The 14,264-nt window shown below is 39.6% G+C and overlaps 1 protein-coding gene and 1 pseudogene across 1 annotated transcript; both read left to right on the forward strand.

The window, feature by feature from the left end:
- The first annotated feature begins 1,428 nt into the window (after window positions 1-1,428).
- LOC122914231 (olfactory receptor 52E4) lies at window positions 1,429-2,379 on the forward strand. Its single transcript, XM_044260862.1, has one exon. It carries the CDS (start codon window positions 1,444-1,446, stop codon window positions 2,377-2,379), a length of 936 nt encoding a protein of 311 aa, XP_044116797.1. The 5' UTR covers window positions 1,429-1,443.
- Window positions 2,380-8,300: 5,921 nt separating this feature from the next.
- LOC122914745 lies at window positions 8,301-8,449 on the forward strand (annotated as a pseudogene).
- The last annotated feature ends 5,815 nt before the right edge of the window (window positions 8,450-14,264 follow it).

Genomic DNA, 14,264 nt, shown 5'->3' on the forward strand with positions numbered 1-14,264 from the left:
TTTCTCACATAGAATGGGAGACTATTAACTTGCTTGCCTGGGTGTTACTACTCTGCAATAACTAGCCAGCAAAGATATATACAACCACATACATGAGAAGAATTAGTTTTAATAACTAACTCTGTCTCTCTCTCTCACTTGCACACACGCACACACACACACACACACACACACAATCCCAATTCCCAATCCCAACAGCTAAATTGTAAACTGGGAACCATACCTTCCTAAGGCACTGTTAGGAATATTAAAATGAATAACCCCTGCTTCTTTGCCCCAAAGCAGTAACATTTCTATTGGTACAGAATAGGTAAATACATAAAGTCATGTTATACTGGATGCATCAGAATTGTAAAATATACTAGCAACACAAAACTTAAAAGAAAATAATTTTTCTTTATTCATTTTAGGGATCAGTGAAGAATCATTCACAACACCTTCATTTCTGAGTTATTGAAATTTGTTAGTTATTTGATCTATTCATACAAGAACCTAGGCAAAATTTCAGGACTATGTGTAATTCCGTATGGTCATTATTCATGTTATATATTTTAAGGAAGATGAACATAATCTAACTGATTAGCAAAAGGCGATTTATTAGAAGAATATCAGGGCAGAATAAACTGGATTCTGGAGGTATGGGGTGGAAAACCAAGTTTTTCCATAAGATTAGAAAGCATCAAAAACAACAAAGGTCTCAGAGTAAAGATAGAATGAGGAAAATTCAAAGGTCATCTGATTAACCTCCCTTATGTCATGTGACTATGTGAGATCCATGAGGCAAATCCTTACATTTATATTAGATCAAAAGACAGACAATGGTATGAGTCAGCCATTTTCATTTGACTTTGGATTCTTTAACAATTTGTATAGCAATTTCACAAAAGTAAACAATGGACTATTTGGAAAAGAAATGGAGACAAACCATGAGAGACTGTGGACTCTGATAAACAATCTGAGGGTTTTGGAGGGGAGGGCGGTGGGAGTTTTGGTGAGCCTGGTGGTGGATATTATGGAGGACATGAATTGCATGGAGCACTGGTGTGGTACATAAACAATGAATTCTGGAACATTGTAAAGAAATTTAAAAAAATAAATAATTTTTTTTAAAAATGGAAAAGAATACCAAAACAGTAAGTATACACTATAATGTGAAATACTGTCAGTTCCTTCAAAGATCTCACATTATTACAAAACCTAAAGACACACTTAATAGCCCTATAATGAATCTCAGAATAATAATGTATATGAAGAGCACTACTCTATTCAGTTACCCTCTGGAAAGAAGAGACTGTCTAATGTTTGTAACCAACCTCTTCTGCCCTTGCCTCTAGCATACGAATTAAAGTTCTTTTCATTTCTCAGGACCTTGATAAGAAAAAGACCATAAAGAGAATAAGATCCCTACACTTTGACAGGAATTCAGTGACACTTGCTCAGAGCATGACTTCCACCAATGACACCCAGTTCCATCCCCCCTTCTTTCACCTGCTAGGAATCCCAGGACTGGAAACTGTCCACATCTGGATTGCTTTCCCATTCTGTATCGTGTACCTGATTGCCCTCGTGGGGAACATCACCATTCTTTTTGTGATCAAGACTGAACACAGTCTCCACCAGCCCATGTTCTACTTCCTGGCCATGTTGTCTATGATCGATCTGGGTCTGTCCACATCCACCATCCCCCAAATGCTGGGCATCTTCTGGTTCAAGCTCCAAGAGATCAGCTTTGGGGGCTGCCTTGCTCAAATGTTCTTTATCCACATGTTCACAGGCATGGAGACTGTTCTCCTGGTGGCCATGGCTTATGACCGCTTTGTCGCCATCTGCAACCCCCTCCAGTACACCATGATCCTCACGCATAAAACCATTGGCATCCTGGCCTCTGTTGTTGTTGGAAGAAACTTAATTCTGGTGACTCCGTTTGTGTTTCTCATCCTGAGGCTGCCCTTCTGTGGGCATCATATCATCCCTCATACATACTGTGAGCACATGGGTCTTGCCCGGTTGGCCTGTGCACCCATCAAGGTCAACATTATCTATGGGCTCATGGTGATTTCCAACATCATTGTGGATGTGATCCTGATTGCCTCGTCCTATGTGCTTATCCTTCAAGCTGTTTTCCGCCTTCCTTCTCGGGACGCCCGCCTAAAGGCTCTCAATACCTGTGGTTCTCATGTCTGTGTCATGCTGTGCTTTTACACACCAGCATTTTTTTCTTTTATGACACATCGTTTTGGTCGAAACATTCCCCGCTATATCCACATCCTTTTGGCTAATCTCTATGTGGTTGTCCCACCTGCCCTGAACCCAGTCATCTATGGAGTCAGGACCAAGCAGATCCGAGAGAGGGTTGTGAAGATATTTGTACAGAAATAAGAGTTCTGTGACAACACTTCGAAAACATAGGCACATACCACCCACATTTTAATAATATCACCTCTGTTTTAGATTTCCTTTAGAGTAGGTAGTAGTAGCCAGACTTTTATTTGCTACTGGAATTCCTTTAGAGTTGGCAGTTAAGGTAAAGTCACCTTTGCTGCCCACTCTGCTCACCCACCCCATGTAACCAGACAAAGGGAAAGCGCTGATGGAAAAGGAAGGTGTTCTGGAGGAAGCAGTGGTTTGGGAGTAGAATGCCTGATGGGAAAGGGTGAGAACTTTCCTCATTACTCTGTGTCTTCTCTTTAGCTAAGCTTAGACCCTGAAGGGACACTGATCCAACAATGTCATTCTGTAGATGAAGAAAATAAAGTGCAAGCCATGGCTGAGAGACAATTTTTGAATTAGAATATCTTTTCCATAGATGTATATTCTGCATATTAATCCTCAAGCTTTGACTTCCTTCTCCAGAGTCATTACTCATTTGCATTTTAATGCTCCCTTTCTTGCTGTTATTCTTGCTCTCTTTCTTCTTTCTAATCTGATTCCTCCCATCTCCATCCCTCCTCCCTCCCTCCCTCACTCTTTCTCCCACCTTCTTCCTCCTGCCTTCTTTCTCAATCTCTTTATCTCTTTCTATCTCATTGTCACTGTTTCTCCAGTAAACTAAGTATCTGTGACTTGAAGAATGTGCGAGACTACAGCTTAGGATCAAGGATACATGATATTTTCTCACTTGACACTAAGTCATGTTAGATATCAATAATTGTATATGTTCTGTGTCTAGTTCCAATTGAATTCTACCTAATATTTATCTTGTATGTTGTATCATTTACCTTCATATATACAAGATTTCAGAAAATTTGGAAATAGAAATCAGAATTATTCCTTGGTTAAGCACAAAGGCAGTCTTGATATCAAGTTCAGAAAAATCTCAGTATAATTTGTTAATCCTGTAGATTTCCTATACATAGTTCCATTTCTAAACTCCAGCTATAGTTAAAGAATGTGGTTTGCTTCAAACTAGATCAAAGGAGCACTGAGCTTTAATTTGTGACTGACCATGGCACTCTTCCTAAGAAATCAGAAGTTTCCATTATATCCTCTGTTTTAGAACCATTCTCTAGTTTTTCATGACAATAAGTGAAATACTCAAAAGCATATCAGGAATATCAGAAAATCATGCAGATATAGGCAAGAATACAAAGACAGCAACAATACCTATTTCAGTTTCTGTAAGTTGGTCAATTTCTCTGAATCTGGCCAGCTCTTGGTCTGAGATTTGACACTGGCAAAGCAAAATTCTTACGTTCTATAGCACCCTATGAAATTTCCTTCATCATGGGAGCATGAATAAGTGGTTTGTTTGTTTGTTTAGGTTTTTTTAGCCTATCTCATGGCCCTAAAATTTTGTGGGAACAAAGTATTTTAATGTTGGAAAGTCATTAAAATTTTCCTAATCTTTCTCTTTTATTTTACAAACAAGAAAACCAAGGTCCAAAGAAAAGCAGGAACTTGTATACACAAAATAAATGTACTTTTAGCATCATTTTGATGTAACAAGAGTATATCACTGATATATACGTATCTCTTTGACCACAAACTCTTAGCCTTTTAAGACAATTAAGCTGAATACATTTTATGTGTGTATGTATGAGAGGCTCCACTATTGGTTCCATGTGGAGATATCTAGGAAAGTGGGAGAGAGAGCAAGTAGCCTAGGATTGGTATTGGTGATTAGAAAGAGGTGACTAAAGAAACTCTAAGTGCAGGAGGAAGTAGAAAAGTTAACAGAGTGACTGAAATTGGTACAGTCCTCACCTGTGTGGTCCATTGGTGGTGAGTGGTAAAGATTGGTTAGTTTCCTGCTCATCCATATCTGTACCATGTATAAGCTCACTAAAGACAGAGCTTCTTCTTCTGTCAATCATAAGAAAGGCATATTAAAGTAACTTTCTGGTTAAATCTATATATGATATTGGGGAAATTCAGTATAAAAGTAATAGTGTACACAATGTGGATTGGGGTTCACAATAATGCTGGCCCTGCGATGGATCATGAGCACACTACTTAGACCTCACTCAGCAGAAGCCCTGTCTTATGTTCCCTTCCCAGTGCACCTCTCTGCTTTGGAGAAGCTTCCTCAAAATTTTCTAAGTCTTCTTCTGGTACATGGGACTAGCTAGGAACAGCAATATTGTTTGGGAAGGCTGCCCTGAGCCTAGACAAAGCACATTTGGACCCAGACCTGAATTCTCTTCTTTAGAGAATTCTATGACTCTCCTTTTCCCAGCTTGTGAAATCAGTCATTTGCCCTAAGGAGCTCTGTGACCCACATCTTTGGGGTTGTCCTGAGATCTCATGACTCAGACTTGGTTTCAGTAGAGTGGCTTGGTGATGAGCGTGTAATATTTTTCTAGAAAAAAGTTTTTTCTCTCATGGAAGTTCATGAGATGGAGCCAGCACAGTAGTGCTGCCATATTGATTGGACGTGACACTCACTCATCACTTATGCCAGACATAGGAGTTCAGGCCTCTGATTTAACCATTGTTCCTCTCCTGAACCTTAGGCTTGAGCTACATGTTAAAGCTACTCACTGACTCCCACCCATCTGTGTTCAACTTATCCTGCTGCCTCATAGCTACAGCACCCAAGCATGGCAGTGGGAGCAGCAGATATTGTCTACCTCAGTGCCTTCCCTACCTTGGCACTGGTAACTAGACTGATCATCCCACCCCCTCCACAAGCTCCACACCACTCATCAGGTATTCCTCCAGAGGTGGTTGCATCTACCTACTCCAGTGGCTTTTGAGACCACTGTTCGACAATGTCACAAGGTACTTTCAATCTATGTCTTATTTTATCTCCAACTGATATGATGACATGCTTTCCTGAGTTAATGCTAAGTAATGTCAGATGAGGTAGGTGCATTCCTTGTATGAAAGGAAGTACTCTTCTCATTCTTCCCATGTGCCTCACCTATACTCCAAGCGGGTGACACTTGTGAAAGGGAGCAATGTGATAAGAATTGAAAAAGATCACCATCTAGAACCTTAAAAAGAGTCATTGGAAGCTGCTCTTCATAAGTAGTAAAATGTATGATGCAGCATCTTGAGTAGTGATTCAATCAGCATTAAATAAATGGAATTTGGAAATGCTAGAGGCAAGATAATCTACGTTGTTATGAAGAGCATGGCATTATAAGTGATAACAGTGTTAGTACCTTCCCTCTGTGGCAGGAGATATGAAACAGCAAGTAATGGCCTATTTGACAATTCAAAAAAATAAAAAAAAAAAAAGATAGCTCATGGAACCAAAGAGAAAGAAGAAATTACCTGGAAACTACAAAGAATCTTTATGTGCAATGATTGGAAAACTACAAGTATATAATTAATTCTCTACCCATTATCCTAAATCTTCACTGATAAATTACTAATATCAAATAGATCCATGACTATTATAATACATTTGTGGTCAAACTGTTAATATATTCAGGAACCCCACAAAAATATTTCTCCAGGCACTACATACAATGTAGGGTAGTCCCTGCATATGATTTTCTTTTTTAAATTTCATTCTGAATTTTTATTTTTTATTTATTTAATTTCTTTTCAGCGTAACAGTATTCATTGTTTTTGCACCACACCCAGTGCTCCATGCAATCCGTGCTCTCTCTAATACCGACCACTTGGTTCCCCCAACCTCCCATCCCGCCCCTTCAAAACCCTCAGATTGTTTTTCAGAGTCCATACTCTCTCACGGTTCACCTCCCCTTCCAATTTCCCTCAACTCCCTTCTCCTCTCCATCTCCCCTTGTCCTCCATGCTATTTGTTATGCTCCACAAATATGATAATTGGCTCTCTCTGCTTGACTTATTTCACTCAGCATAATCTCTTCCAGTCCCACCCATGTTGATACAAAAGTTGGGTATTTGTCCTTTCTGATGGAGGCATAATACTTCATAGTGTATATGGACCACATCTTCCTTATTCATTTGTCCATTGAAGGGCATCTTGGTTCTTTCCACAGTTTGGCGACCGTGGCCATTGTTGCTATGAACATTGGGGTACAGATGACCCTTCTTTTCACTACATCTATATCTTTGGGGTAAATACTCAGGAGTGCAATGGCAGAGTCATAGGGAAGTTCTATTTTTAATTTCTTGAGGAATCTCCACACCGTTCTCCAAACAGGCTGCACCAACTTGCATTCCCACCAACAGTGTAAGAGGGTTCCCCTTTCTCCACATCCCCTCCAACACATGTTGTTTCCGTCTTGCTAATTTTGGCCATTCTAACTGGTGTAAGGTGGTATCTCAATGTGGTTTTAATTTGAACCTTCCTGAAGGCTAGTGATGATGAACGTTTTTTCATGTGTCTGATAGACATTTGTATGTCTTCATTGGAGAAGTATCTGTTCATATCTTCTGCCCATTTTTTGGTATGATTGTCTGTTTTGCGTGTGTTGAATTTGAGGAGTTCGTTATAGATCCTGGATATCAACCTTTTGTCTGTACTGTCATTTGCAAATATCTTCTGCCATTCAGTGGGTTGCCTCTTTGTTTTGTTGACTGTTTCCTCTGTGTGCAGAAGCTTTTGATGTTGATGAAGTCCCAAAAGTTCATTTTTTCGCTTTTGTTTCCTTTGCCTTTGGAGACATATCTTGGAAGAACTTGCTGTAGCTGATATCGAAGAGATTACTGCCTATGTTCTCCTCTAGGATTCTGATGGATTCCTTTCTAACATTTAGGTCTTTTATCCATTTTGAGTTTATCTTTGTATACAGTGTAAGAGATTGGTTGAGTTTCATTCTTCTACATATAGCTGTCCAGTTTTCCCAGCACCATTTATTGAAGAGACTTTTTTCCACTGTATATTTTTTCCTGCTTTGTCGAAGATTATTTGACCATGGAGTTGAGGGTCCATATCTGGTCTCTCTACTCTGTTCCACTGGTCTGTGTTTGTTTTTATGCCAGTACCATGCTGTCTTGGTGATCACAGCTTTGTAGTAAATCTTGAAATCAGGTAACGTGATGCCCCCATTTTATTTTTGTTTTTCAACATTTCCTTAGAGATTTGGGGTCTCTTCTGATTCCATACAAATTTTTGGATTATTTGTTCCAGCTATTTGAAAAATACCGGTGGAATTTTGATTGGAATAGCATTAAAAGTATAAATTACTCTAGGCAGTATAGACATTTTAACAATGTTTATTCTTCCAATCCAAGAGCATGGAATGGTCTTCCATCTTTTTGTATCTTCTTCAATTTCTTTCATGAGTGTTCTGTAGTTCCTCGAGTACAGATCCTTTACATCTTTGGTTAGGTTAATTCCCAGGTATCTTATGGTTCTTGGTGCTATAGTAAATGGAATTGATTCTCTAATTTCCCTTTCTGTATTTTCATTGTTAGTGTATAAGAAAGCCACTGATTTCTGTACATTGACTTTGTATCCTGCCATGTTACTGAATAGCTGTATGAGTTCTAGTAGTTTGGGGGTTGAGTCTTTTGGGTTTTTCATATAAAGAATCATATCTTTGAAGAGAGAGAGTTTGACTTCTTCATTGCCAATTTGGACACCTTTTATTTCTCTTTGTTGTCTGATTGCTGTTGCTAGGACTTCTAATACTATGTTGAACAAGAGTGGTGAGAGTGGGCATCCTTGTCATGTTCCTGATCTCAAAGGGAAGGCTGCAAGCTTTTTCCCATTGAGGATGATATTTGCTGTGGGTCTTTCATAGATAGATTTGATGAAGTTGAGGAATGTTCCCTCTATCCCTATACTGTGAACCTTTTTAATCAGGAACTGATGCTGGATTTTGTCAAATGCTTTTTCTGCATCAATTGAGAGGACCATGTGGTTCTTCTCTCTTCTCTTATTGATTTGTTCTATCACATTGATTGATTTGCAAATGTTGAGTTTTGCACAGTGGCAGTATTGTAGCTAATGAGGTTTATCCGAGGCATGATTATTGCTAATTGATTTGCAAATTTTGAACCATCCTTGTAGACCAGGAATTAATCCTATCTGGTCATGGTGGATAACCTTTTTAATGTGCTGTTGGATCCTGATTGCTAGGATCTTGTTGAGAATCTTAGCACCCATATTCATCAGTGATATTGGTCTGAAATTCTCCTTTCTAATAGGGTCTTTGCCTGGTCTGGGCATCAGAGTAATGCTGGCTTCATAGAAAGAGTCTGGAAGTGTTCCTTCTACTTCAATTTTTTAAACAGCTTCAGGAGAATAGGTGTTATTTCTTCTTTGAAAGTTTTGTAGAATTCCCCAGGGACTCCATCAGGTCCTGGGCTCTTGTTTTTTGGGAGGTTTTTGATCACTTCTTCAATCTCGTTACTAGATATCAGTCTATTCAGGTTGTCAATTTCTTCCTGGTTCAATTTTGGGAGTTTAGAGTTTTCCAGGAATGCATCCATTTCTTCTAGGTTGCTTAACTCATTGGCATATAACTGTAGATAATAACTTCTGATTTCCACTTCCTTGGTGTTAGTTGTGATCTCTCCCTTTTCCTTCATAATTTTATGAATTTGGGCTTTCTCTCTTTTCTTTTGGATTAGTGTGGCCAATGGTTTATCGATCTTATTGATTCTTTCAAAAAAACAGCTTCTAGTTTCATTCATACATTCTACTGTATCTCTAGTTTCTACCTCATTGTTCTCAGCTCTAATCTTGATTATTTCCTTTCTTATATGTGGAGTTGGTTTGATTTGTTGTTGGCTCTCCAGCTCTTTAAGGTATAGAGACAGCTGATGTGTTCTGGATTTTTCAGTTTTTTTGAGAGAGTTGGGTGGCTATGTATTTCCCCCTTAGGACCGCCTTTGGTCCCCTTAGGACCGGTTTTGGACTGAAGTGTCTTCATTCTCATTGGTTTCCATGAATTGCTTCAGTTCTTCTTTGATCTCCTGGTTGATCCAAGCATTCTTAAGCAAGGTGGTCTTTAGCTTCCAGGTGTTTGAGTTCCTTCTGAACTTTTCATTGTGATTGAGCTCCAGTTTCAAAGCGTTGTGATCTGAGAATGTGCAGGGAATGATCTCAGTCTTTTGGTATCGGTTGAGTCCTGATTTGTGACCCAGTATGTGGTCTATTCTGGAGAAGGTTCCATGTGCACTTGAGAAGAATGAGTATTCTGTTGTTTTCGGGTGGAATGTTCTATATATATCTATGAGGTCCATCTGGTCCAATGGGTCATTCAATGCCCTTGTTTTTTTATTGATTTTCTCCTTCGATGATCTTTTTATTTCTGAGAGAGGCGTGTTAAGATCTCCTACTATTAATGTATTCATATCAGTATGACTCTTTATCTTCATTCACAGTTTTCTTATGTAATTGGCTTCTCCCATATTGTGGGCATAGATACTTACAATTGTTAGATCATCTTGGTGGATAGTCCCTTTAAGAATGATGTAGTGTCCTTCTGTATCTCTGACTACAGTCTTTAGTTTAAAATCTAATTTGTCTGCTATGAGAATCGCTACCCCAGCCTTCTTTGAGGCCCGTTGGCATGAAAGATGCTTCTCCATCCCTCACTTTCAGTCTGTGTGTATCCTTAGGTTCAAAATGGGTCTCTTGTAGACTACATATGGATGGGTCCTGTCATTTTATCCAATCTGCAACCCTGTGCCATTTTATGGGTGCTTGTAGGCCATTCACATTGAGAGTGATTATTGATAGATACGTTTTTATTGACATCGTGTTACCTTTGAAGTCTTTCTTTCTGTAGATTGTCTCTATATTTCTGTTCAATGCTATTCTTAGGATTTTTCCTCCTTTATAAAACCCCCCATAAGATTTCCTGCAGTGTCGGCTTGGTGGTTGCATAGTCTTTTAAGCCTTGCCGGTCTTGGAAACTCTTTATCTCTGCATACATTTTGAATGTCAGTCTTGCTGGATAAAGTATTCTTGGCTGCATGTTCTTCTCATTTAGTGCCCTGAATATATCTTGCCAGCCCTTTCAGGCTTTCCAGGTCTCTGTGGACAGGTCTGACGTTATTCTGATTGGCTTTCCTCTGTAAGTAAGGAACCTCTTTGTCCTAGCAGCTTTCAAGAGATTATATCTACAATTATGACTCCTCAATTTGACTATCAGGTGCCTTGATGTTTTTCTGGAATCTATAATCTTGCGTGGAGACCGTTCGGCCTCTAGTACATGAACGCTGATTCCATTCGCGAGATTGGGAAAATTTTCATGAAGAACTTGTTCTACTATATCTTCTAGACTTCTTTCTTTCTCCTCCCCTTCATGGATTCCAATAATTCTGATGTTGGAACTTTCCATGGCATCATTCATATCCCTGATTCTTTTTTCGTGGCTTCTAAGCTGTTTGTTCCAGGCTTCCTCCTGATCCTTTCTCTCTATCTGTTTGTCCTCCAGATCACTAATTCTATCTTCTGTCTCAGTTACCCTAGCTTTGAGAGAATTTAGATTAGGTTGGAACTCATTGAGAGCATTGTGAACCTCATCCCTGGTATCTTTCAGCTCTGCCCTAACATTATGAACATCATCTCTGGTCGCTTTCAGTTCAGCCCTAATCAATTCCATTTGGTCACCCATGGATTTCTCCAACATAGATAGCTATTGCCTGGATAATTGTTAGCCTGAATTCTCTTTACGACATATTGTCTATGTTGATAGCCACTAGCTCTGTTGCAGAAGGTCCATCCTCTGTATTTTTCTTCTGTTGGGCATTCCTCCTCCTAGTCATCTTGGTGAGAGATGGCTGAATGGATGTACCTGGATGTATCGAACGTGGTACAGTCAAGTTGCACCCTGGAATGCTTCTGAGCAATCAGGATTCCCCACACAAATGAGAAAAAAAAAGAAAAGAAAAAAAGAAAGAGAGAGAGACAGGAAAAAAAGGGAAGATAAAAGTGAAGGTCCAGCCCAAGTGGGCCCCAAGGTAAGATTTATGAGGTATACAAACAAAAAGACTGATAAAAGTATATGCAGGACAAACACAGAAACACTGGTGGAAGAAAAAGATGGGAGAGTGGTTATAAATTCTCAGTGTGAGTGAGGAAGGTTGTTTTGATTCTTCCTGGATGTATCTTGATATCTCTGTTAAGTGACTCAACTTTCTTAAGATTAAGAGGTATTAAAAAGTGGTTTCCCTATAGGGGTAGCATTGATTGGGAAAAGGGGATTACCTTGAAGTTTAACTCTATATGAATATTAGAAAATAAAAATGAATAAACTAGACTAAACTAAACTAAAATTAAAAAAAAAAAGAAATTTAAAAGTAGAAATGCAAAAGAAAAACAGGTGTCTGTATCAAAAAGTTCAGATTAAAAGGTTACTATGGAATTTGATGTACTGGACATCTCACTGTGATGGTAAATAGGTTAAAAATTATCTATACAAAAAAATGAGCCAGAATAGTGGGAACAAATTAAAAATAAAAGTTGTCCTATGAAGTGGTGGTGGTTGTTCTCTTGTCATTTTTTTTTTTCTTTCCTGGTTTGTTTTCTGGGGGAGGGGCCTGCCAAGTGGGTTTTCAGTCAGTTATGTTCCCTGAGTTAAGTCCTCCCGCCCCCCTCAAGGGGGTGGACTCTGAGGAAACCGGTTTTATCAGGCTTTTGTTCTCTGGAGGTTTTTATGTTTGCTCACTTTTTTTTTTTTTCCTTTCTCTCTCCTTGACCGCTTTTGATGGTTTTTGTAGGTTTAGAGGAAAGCAAACTGCACCCTGATCCCCCTCTCAGAGAGAAGCCTCAGTCTGCTCTCCTGTGGGTGCTGCAGAGCCCACATAAATTCCCCCTTGGCCGCTGGCAGAGCAGGTTCTGAGCCACGGTCCTGGGGATACAGGATCTTCTGCTTGTATCCAAAACCACAGCAGCAGTGGCTGTCTGGGCAGCTCCAGACCGCCAGAGAGGTTCCAAGCAGTGATTGCACACTGAGATTTTCCCACTGACCCGGGATGGGAGTGCCTGGTCTTTCTGGGTCTAAAAGCTCCGGGCTTGTTCGCACTTCTCTCGGGGGCGGGGGGGGGGGGTAGGGTCGTGCAAGCATCTCAGGCTCTGGTGGAATGGCGGGGTTCTAAGAGTGCCAGGCTGGGCCTTCACACACTTCTTTCAGGGGAGGGTGAGGGGCGCACGCCCATCTCAGGCTCTGTAGGATGGCTCCATGTTCTGCCATCTGGCATGTCTCCCAGCCCCTCACAGGAGCCAGACCCCGGCGTGTTCTCGGGCGCACAGGTGGCTCAGGGACCAAGACCTGGTTTCTCCACTGCACTCTCTCTGGCTTAGCGCCAGGGGAGGATGTTCTGGGTCCTGGGACTTAAATCCCTGTCCCTAGCCACCCAGATTCCCACAATCCCCACCCCCCGTGATCCTTTGCTCTCTTTGAGTGCTTTCAATCAGATTCCAAGTTAATGCTGGTCCCCAGATGCTGGGCACTCTCATATTGGGGTATTACTTTCCAATCAGTTGTCACTGGTGGCTCCCCCCCTTTTGTTTATTTTCTGATATCAGTCCAACGTTCACACTCCACTTTGCCTGCCCACTGGCGTCTTCTGCCCCTGTAGAGATCCAGACGTGTATAATTCTGATCTCAGGCTGATTTTGTGGGTGATCAGAGTTCTTTGGAAGGTAATCAGCTCACTTTAGGGTACAGGTTGAAATGGTGCCTCCTCCTACTTCCCCGCCATCTTCCCTGCATACATTTTTACGTCCAGTCTCAGTGCAATTTCTAACTTCCCTTCTCACTCGTGATCTGTGTCAAAGTAATGCTGTGCTGGACCTGGAGCATGGACTCAGTGTCCTGGGAATAATCTGTATGCAGTTTGAGAATTGGTTTGTGTATGAAGCTGTGTGTATATGTATGTCTATACACATGCTTATGTTTGTGTTAAATATGGCATACATTTACTAGTGTCTGCAAGCATTAACCACATTTACACACAGGCTAGTTAATAGCAAATATTTATGAGCTAAGAGGAAAAAATATACAAAAGAAAAAAATAGCTGAGGAAATGAGAAAATTACACCTCCACATTTAATTATATTTTATTAGATTATTCCAAGATTATTTATTAGATTATTATTATTAGATATTCCAAGACATTGCTATTTTCTATAAACCTCTTCTGCCTCCCATAAAGGAATCCTTTATGCATCCTTGGTACTTTACAGAATGTAGAAACCAGTCTAGCTCATTGAATATTAGTGCTTCTTGTCTCTAACTCTGTTATCTATCAGTGCCCTAGGAGTAGGCATAATTCAGTTACACCTAAAGAACTAAACATTCATGAAATTTAATCCAAATTCACTGTCTTCTCAAATCTGTTCCAACATTAACCTACTAAGTGGTTTTTAATCCAAAAGTCATGATATTTAGTCAGAGCTTTGATAGTATCTTGGTTCCCCCTCAAAAAAAAAAAAAAAAATCCAAAACAAAACAAAACAAATTTCCAAATAAATTCCAAATGCTTAGAGAACCTTCCATATTCCACATGCCAAGTTTTAAGAAAATTCCCAACAGTGTTCCTCAGTGGTTTGTGATATTTATAATTTTACCAACAAATATGAGAGTTCCAAATGCTACACATTTTCATCTTTTGGTCTTTTGGTCTCTTGGTCTTTTGAATTTTAGCTACTCTAGTGAGTGAGAATCAGTTCTTCTAGGTTTTCAGTTTTCCCTTTACTCACGATTAATAATGTTGTTCATATAACCAGCACTTATTGACCATTTTTAAATCTTTTGTGAAGTATGTCTTCTTCTTTTTCACCAACTACAAAATTAGCTACTTTGAGACATATTTGAGTATAATTTTAAAGTCTTTGAGAAATTGGAGTTCCAAGGAATAACTGCTTATCTCAAAAGTTAAACAATAAAACCAATAAAATTATATATATGATTATATATGTATAATTA

Source organism: Neovison vison, chromosome 7, assembly GCF_020171115.1.
Source record: "Neovison vison isolate M4711 chromosome 7, ASM_NN_V1, whole genome shotgun sequence".
In the NCBI taxonomy this organism is placed as follows: domain Eukaryota; kingdom Metazoa; phylum Chordata; class Mammalia; order Carnivora; family Mustelidae; genus Neogale; species Neogale vison.

Bases quoted from the DNA above. Each gene is read 5' to 3' on its own strand.
- LOC122914231 (XM_044260862.1), top strand. From the start codon at position 1,444: ATGACTTCCACCAATGACACCCAGTTCCATCCCCCCTTCTTTCACCTG.